General features: G+C 39.8%; 1 protein-coding gene across 8 annotated transcripts in view; it reads right to left on the bottom strand.

Annotated features, from left to right (window-relative positions):
- Positions 1-681: 681 nt before the first annotated feature.
- Positions 682-8,382, bottom strand: part of TRPM3 (transient receptor potential cation channel subfamily M member 3) — a 449,063-nt gene continuing 441,362 nt past the window's right edge. For all 8 annotated transcript variants that reach the window (XM_063319668.1, XM_063319666.1, XM_063319671.1 and 5 more), the window contains one exon: positions 682-5,216. In XM_063319668.1, the coding sequence (XP_063175738.1) occupies positions 3,767-5,216 (1,450 nt within the window). In that variant the 3' untranslated portion in view covers positions 682-3,766. The remainder of the gene's footprint in view (positions 5,217-8,382) is intronic.

Genomic DNA, 8,382 nt, shown 5'->3' with positions numbered 1-8,382 from the left:
AAAATACAATTGTCATTTAAAAATAATAAAAAAATCACTTACTTTGCTAAAGATCAAACATAATGGAAATAATGTAAACATCCAAAATCTTGAATTCATTCCTAACTGGATTCATCTTTACAGGCAGGCAATAGCAAAATGTTAAGTCTCATAGTAGTCCAAAGAAACTCATGGAACAATGCATGCATTTTCGCTGACACAAAAAAAGACTGGACTGTAAGGAAGAGAAACTACTTCAGTCATATCACACTGTTATTGTGAAAGAATAATGTGCTATAATCCAATACCTAGGACAAGTGTATACCCCAACTGTAGAATAGCATCACTTAAACTGGAAACAACAGAACGGATTACTATAGGAAAATATTTATAAAATACTGTACACCGCTTCCTCAGTCGGCCAGCATATGTAAACAAACAGCTAAGTTCAGTTGAGTTTCAAAATATTATTAAAGTTCATTTATCTTATAATCTTTTGCATAACATGCCAGTTCGTCTTTCACACTATCACAACTCACCTGTCACAGCCCACAGTGGCTCGTTAGAGGTTTATACATCAGCTCATACAGACATTTAAGTGGAGCTATACAGACAAATGTGTGAAACATACCAAACTTACACACCGTGACCAGAAATGCGTATTCCATATGTAAGCTAATAATTGGATAGTGGAACTTAATGCTCGATGCAACATGTGCTATTTTATTGAATGTTACAGATTTACAAACAAGACCTTATAACGTGATATTAAAACTGTCCTGTAACGTTCACTAATATTACCACATGTCACAACTATACTGGTTTATCTATGGGAGATATGTATATATGTGTGTATATACATCTATTTCATAAGCTACCATTTGATACAGAATATGTCATATGGCACATGCTATAGCTACATGATGATGGATGAGAAGACTTCTACTCTCACTAAGTGGTCATAATAATATTGGGAGTGGGAAATCTGGTCCCATTGCAAGGAATGGGTGTTTTACCATCAAATTCAAAAAGGAGCAGTTTGATGCAATGTGTAAAAAACAGGTGAAGATAAAATAATCTAACATCCATCATAATATATTCTATAGACACCACATTGTAGAATAAATGGGAAACATTCAGGAAAAGTAGTGATCTGACATCTTGCAATCACGCTTTTAACATCTGAATTTACATTTTATATATAATGGCAAATTTTAAGAGGTAAATAAAGTGTCCTGTTTCATTTTTACCTGGAATTTGTGCTCCAGCTCAATAAAGTGCTGTATCCTAAACATTTATACAGCTTCTGGGTTTGGCAAATTCCTGTACCCTGACAAACTAAGAGATGAAATCTACCCCAGAGGAGAGCCCTATGCCTTGAACTAATTCACTAAGCGCTGTTGAGGAATTTCTAATGAATCTGAAGTTCCTCTAGAGTAGGTCGGTAATACGGTGAAGGTGGAAGAGTCCACGAACAGTTTTAGCAGACATTCGTAAAAGTAACAAAGAAAACAAAGTGAGAATATCCCCCTCTACTCACCAAGGATAGACAGATTTGGAGAAGCCTTAGGAAAAGGCTGCTAACAGAAGTTGGCACATTTGAAGCAGATTGTTAAACACAAGTTCCTTTGCCCCTGGGCATTTTGCTATTGTTCAACAATCAGCCTGTCACGAGCATGCTTCATAATGCACAGAAAGGTTTCTGACCTTTCTTGGTGCTGCCATGTGACCATAATGCTGCACATGGACTGCAAGGCAATTGCATAAACATGGTGTCTTGGTGGAGTTTAGCTCATTGAAAGCCTGATCAAATAGAGGAAAGCAAGGAACACGTTGGTGCAGGAAGTATGAAACACATTGTGCTTAAAGTCCTCATGCTGCATTTCTTTATTTCCTGAACTTTCCAACGTAGTGACTCAGTACCTAAATGTTTTCACCTTCTTTGCCTCTTTTCTTGAGGCTGATGATTATTTTTACATCTGGATTTGTTGCCTTTCAGACTTAGCTCTCGTACAGTGCTCGGAGTCTCCCAGGGTGAGATCCCTGTGAGAAAATGTCAGCCTGCATTTTCAAAGCTGCCTTAGAGATTTGGAAGATAATTCCCATTTAAATAATGGGAAGTATGTGCCCCACTCGCATGTGTTTGTTTTTAGTAACAAAAAGGAGCTGGTTCTACACAGATGTTGGTCATTGTAGAGATGTTTTAATTTTTATAGCACTAGCTTCGACTCTTTACAAGCTTAAAAGTTGTGCCTTCGTAAAGGATGTGAAATTTTGATCCCGTTGCAGTTTATGCCTCTCCACCCTTTTCCTATCTTCTGCATACCCTTCCACCTGTGACCACTGTGATATCTTCTCATGAGAAGTTTGAAACTCTGGTTGACATTGTGGACCCTTGGAGTGTGGGTGGGGTCGGTGGAGTTAGGACTGTCTTCAACCAAAACCCACAACTGCGCTGCCGTTCTGATGTACTTTCCCCTACTAAAATGCACGTTGTGCGATATGCTGCTGAACGGTGGAAGCCTAGTTGCAACTGATGGCTTTTGCTTTTTAAAGACACCTGCAGTTTCACTTTGGTTCTTTAACTTACCTTAAAAGCACATATACTTTTTAGTGTTTTCCAGTCCTCTGCCAAGAACATTTTCCCTTAAGCAACTTCAGTCTAATTGCATTAATCTGGATTCAGACTGCTTGATAAATCTTGTATGTTTTGAAATGTTCAAATACGGCCATGTCCTCATGAAAAAAAAAAAAAAAAGGTGTATATTTTTAGGCGAGGGAATGGTGTGAAAAATCGGCAGCTCAAAGGGAACAGCAAGAAGAGCCTGGTAGTAGCCTGGTATATAAATCTCCCCAATTTGTATACATAATTAAACGGAGCAGTGAGAACCTGACAATATTACTGTGCTCTGCTCTGATCACCCTGTTCTTACTGTTCCATCACATCGTTTGTTTTAGTGAGACAACATATTGATGACAAATGTGGTAAAAAAATAAATATATACTATTCCGCTTAATTACATTCATCCTGAGCTTGCTCAGCTGTGCTAGAATCTAGAATGCCTGTTTTATACAGGAAATCACCTGATACTTCAACATAAAATCTTCCTCCATTTAAGTTGCAGTACAAAAGGCATTTCATTTCCCTTTCTGCTCTTGAAAATATAAACTTTTTGTGGCACTAGAAGTTGATACAAAAAGAGACAAGTGAACATTATGGTTGTTATCTTGTTCATCTTTCTTCATTTCCACAAGTGTGGGATGGAAGGGATTTGGGAGACTTTAGGTTTGTTTGCTGCCAGTTCCTACAGAAACAACAAATGCTTTTCATCAGTCATCACAATGGTGAAACAGATGAAAAAGAAGTCGTGACTGAAGTTTAGAACATCTAATTTGTACATCTCTTTTTGCCAGTTAATTTCTGCATCCTAAAAACTTGAATAATGATCAAAGATCTTATGATGCCTTCTAATAAAAGGCAGATTTCTGAACCTACTCATTTATTTCTTGTGACTTCATAAAGGGGGCTTGTTATTCCTGTTGTTTACTGAAGTCTTTGTAAAGCTTTCATCCCTCCCTTTTTCTTTAAGTGCAAATGTCAACCGGGTCAAGATGCAGTAACTCAGTGGGCGATGCTGAGACTGACAATGTACTGCTCCCTTGACCAGTGGCTAACGCCAACTGGAGTTGACGCAGGGTGACGTGAGGGTTTTTTTTTTTAATTCTGCTAAGAAAAATGGACTGGAGAGCAGATGACCCTTAGACTGCCGATGGGATTTGTCTAGGCCTAGCTGTGCTTGCTTTCAAAGCTGCGGAAGGCTCCCGTTCTTGACAGTCTCCTCATGGACAGGTTGTCCCCTCTGCTCTCTGGTCTCGAGGACTTACTCCTCTGGAAGGGGTTTCTCAGGCCTGTTGCGTTTCGCTGTCTGTCGAGTTTGTCGCTGATAGAGTAGCTCTTCCGCGTGTGCTGTGCATACAACATGTTGGACTCCTCTGCAGAGTAGCTGTTGGCCCGCTCTATTTTTGGAAGTGGGATGCTGTTGGCCAGAGTTCTTGTAGCATTGCCATCTTGAGGAGATAAGGGGATCCCCTTCTTGTCTTTGGCCTCGATATCCTCATGATCAGAGCTGGGGTGGCTTAGTTCAGCTTCTCTCTCTGGGTGGCAGCATCCCAAGTCTTCCACTTTGCCTCCAAGACTTCCAGGGAAACTGTCCCTCTCCGCGATGGCCTGGGGAGCACTCACACACCTCGTGTCTATGCAGTCCGTAATGCTTGTGTACTCTGCTGTTTTGACTGGGACGCCAAGGCTGCTGAAGTAGCTTCGAGATGGAGAGAACATGAAACTGTGAGATTTCACAATTGGCGTTTCCTCCAGAATAAATGGAGCTGTAGCCAGATAACGACTGCTTTTAGATCGTTCCAAAGTGTGATACAAGGGAGGGTCTGAATCCCACGGGATTTGGCAATCTGTGATTTGCGAATAGTCTGAAGAAAATGCTCTTGTTTCTATTCCAGAGGTTTCCTCGTAATCAAGGCTCCTGCCAGAAATTTTTTCGCCAGGTATACTGCTAATGTACGCACTGTTAGCTAAAATGGAAGAGGCTATGTGAGCCTGCAGAGCTGCATCTCCGGTACCGAGAATATTTATGGAGCTGTCAAGAGGCTCTGTGTCAGAATGCATCTCATCCATGGCAGAAACGTAGATGTCTATACAAGACGAAGGCCGTCTGGAGTCTGGGGCAATTGACAAAGTGCTGGTAGGGGCTAAGGGAACCTTCCCTTCTTTTGCTATTGAGTGGGAACTGATAGCCCGATGCAGGCTTGGCGATCTTTCCTTAAAAATGCTTTCAAACTTTTCCAAACCACACTTGTCCTTCATATTTGTTGCATAGAAAGAGTGGCTTCGCATGCGGGGCGTGATGGTAGGAGATGTTGGGGACATGGACTCCTCTCCTGTGGGATCTATGCTCTCTTGAAGCTTATAAGTATTTCCTTCCTGACTATTGAAGCTACTCTGCCTCACAATGTATGCTGCATCAGTACAGTCGGATGAGGTCCTGGATCGTATCTTGGTTGTCTCACCTCTCTCTATGCCCGTCAGTTTTTCTAAGGCAGTAACCATTCGTCCCATCATATCTTCCAGCTGAGCAAGCCTGATGTCAACGGTCTGCAGAGAGGCCTTCATGCAGTGCTCTCGCTCGTTTACTTCTTCCAGTCGCATGGCCATGTTCTCTACCCTTAAAAAAGGGAAGAATTAAACAGATTAATTTCTACAAAGCAGTGATGTTCAGCTAATATGTCACCAAAAAAAATGGGACAAAATAGGTCTTAAGCCAATCTATACCACCTCATCTGCTTCAAAACACTGCTAAAAGAGGTTCGGCAAACAAATACCACTCACTCAGGAAACTGTTCCAGTGGGTTAAACCAGGGGTGTCTGCTGTGATGTAGAGGGTGTTTTGGGTGTGCCCTATCCCACGGACAGGGGTTAGTACAGAAATGTTACTATGATTTGCTGCCTCTTTGCTGCCTTGACATCTAATTAGGTTGTTACTAATGAATAACGCTTAAAGCAGACGCCACATAACGTTGTCCCCAGTTGTGCCACAGGCAGGACTACAGCAGTTAACTGCAGAACTAAATGAAGTAATGAAAGCGGGCAACGTGCCATAGAAGGTGGTTAACATCCCATTTTTTTTCTGGTGCTTGCCCCAGATTTACATCAGCTGGTGCTATGTGGACCTAAGGAGATAGTTTCTTTGTTCTCTGTTTAATTTTTAGCTCAGATATGTAGAAGAAAATGTATCAGCTATTGTATTGAATGTAGGTAATATCAAGTAAAGTATGCATGAAAACTGCAGGTTGGAGAACACTGATCAAACCAAATACAGCCTACAATAGGGTACACACATGAAGATTGCTCCATTACTCTGATTGTGCTGTGGGTAGTCTGTATTAATAGTTTAGGGATAGAAATGATGGATTTTAAAGTTATTTATTAGCTACCTGTCATAATATATAAATAAAAAGTTAGATTAAAGTATTAATAGGTAATAATTGAATGTGTGATCTTAGTTTAAACTTCAGTGTATCAGTTCTACACTGTTGGTCTGTCTCATTTTGAAATGTTTTCAACTTTAAGGTGTACTAATTTATGCCTGTGGCTTTCAACCATTTCAATTTTCTGGCTTCTAAAACATCTCTACTGAAGGATTCATGTGGAGTCCTCTAATTTTACACAATGAAATTGCCTTTAGCACCTATGAAATTTCTTCTCATAATTATTTTCTCTAGTTGTAGTCCCTAGGGTAGACCAGGGGCCTTCATTATCTGCCAAAGAAGTATTAAAAGCAACACATTTATATAGTTATCTTTGTCTGATTTTTAATGCTACAATTCTGGTTTTCCCCATTCCTATAGACACTGAAAAATGAACAGAGAAGTGACAAATGCCAAATGGCAGGATTTCCACACTTTTCACAAGTCTCTTACTCTCTGCCTGTTAGTGCAATTCATACTGAAATGTTAATAGGCACCCTGTCAATTGTACCCAGGATTTCTGATGAGATAAATATCATCTTCTACTGCTGATAGTTGAATTTCCAACAGCATGAGTGACCTGGAACTGGCAACACCATAAACACTCTTACTTGCCCTGGGGGAAACCAGATTTTAGCAACGAATTGGGAAGCATTAATGCCTTGTTAATTAATGCACAAACTTTAGCTGGTGAAAAACTGAGGTCTGACTACTTTGTGGTGATGAGCAACAGCAACCCGCCCGCACAAGAGAGAAGGGAGGAGTGTGACACCACTCCCTACACGAAGTCTCACATTCCTGTGAAACATGTGCTTTTTCTGTTGAAGATCGTGAGTTTTGAAAGCACAAGAACAGCAAATCAAATGAAGCAGCAACTGTATTGCTGTCATAAGACTTCAATAGATGAATGATGAAGTAATCACCACTAAAAATGAACCAGTAGTTTCAAAGAATCTCATTCTACTCATTATCGTTTAGGCACCAGTCTACCTCTAGTTCTACCAACTTCTCCAACCAAACAGATTAATGTTATTGCAAGCACAGGGTATAATTCTGTAGTGAGGTGAGAGGCCAGTTTATATGGGAAGCAGTTGAATTTTCCCTCGTGTTATTAGTTATTGGAACTGCTATTTTATGAAAACAATTATACTTTTGAAATATTTATCAGCTAATAATTGAGTGCCTCATCACTCATTCAGGTTCTGTAACAACTGCTCAAAGATGATGAACAGATACAACAATTTTAGCGCTGTCAAACATATGGAACAATTTGATAAACCTCCTGGGTTTTCTTTGAGAATGCCCAGATTACGACCAATAAAAAACATTCACCCCAGCAACAGTTACCCAAGAACTGGAACGAATTTGTATTTTTTGGTTGTTTTTTTTTTTTTTTTTCCTTTGAGAGACGTACACAAGTGAAATAATTTTTAAAACAAACGTAGCCATTTTATTAATTGCACTTGGCTACATATTTTTATCTAGAATGTGAATAGAACTGTCCATAGTGAGGTTAAGTTTTGCATCCTGCATTCACGTGAGGGCTATGCAATGCTACTGAACACAACTAATGAATCCCAAGAAGAACCTAGAGTTATACCTTGCTGGAACACATTCATATACTTGTCCTGCCTTCCCTGAACATGATCTGTTAGCTACTGCCAGAGGCACAGAGTGTAAGTGTATTGCTGGCCAAGATGAAGAGAGACTTTGGAGTTACGTGGTCTGTTGGTTGCTATGGAAGTAATCAGAGATGTAATTGCACTGATAGTGGGAAATTTATATAGAAACTCAGCAAGATAAGGATAGTGCAGTCTGGGTTCAGAAACCAGGGGTAACCAGAGATGTGCATAGATAACTGAGAAGTACATGCATGTATTTACGCTGGAAAGCTTGAGCGATGATGATCTCCTCCAAACTCAAAGCTACTAGCTGAATTTAGTCACCTTTTATTATACATATTGCATATGGCCACTCCCAGATTTTTTAACAAATACTTATTCTTTTAATTAGTGATATTCTCTTATATTAATTTGGTGTTCAGTTCTGCAATCATTCGTCACACAGAACAGCATCATGCTCTGGGAGTAATCCTACTAGAAACAGGATAAAATTACATCAGCCAAACACTGTGGACATAAGAGGGTACGTTCTGGAGAAATACAGCCATAATCTGGTCCTTAAAATGCTTTAATAAGTGAAATTTTCAATTTTCCCATATTGTTGGATGATCTTCCACTCAGTGAATAGGCAGCTAGAGCTGTATTTCCTTCAGGAACAGTTTTGAATTAAAACACCACTTCAAAATGAGAATGCCCAGGTTTGGATTTTTTTCACCATATGTATTAGAGATAGCATAAACCT

The sequence above is a fragment of the Chroicocephalus ridibundus genome, chromosome Z, assembly GCF_963924245.1.
Source record: "Chroicocephalus ridibundus chromosome Z, bChrRid1.1, whole genome shotgun sequence".
In the NCBI taxonomy this organism is placed as follows: Eukaryota; Metazoa; Chordata; class Aves; order Charadriiformes; family Laridae; genus Chroicocephalus; species Chroicocephalus ridibundus.
The sequence above is the reverse complement of the archived record's forward strand: the minus strand, read 5'-3'. Positions and strand labels throughout refer to the sequence as shown.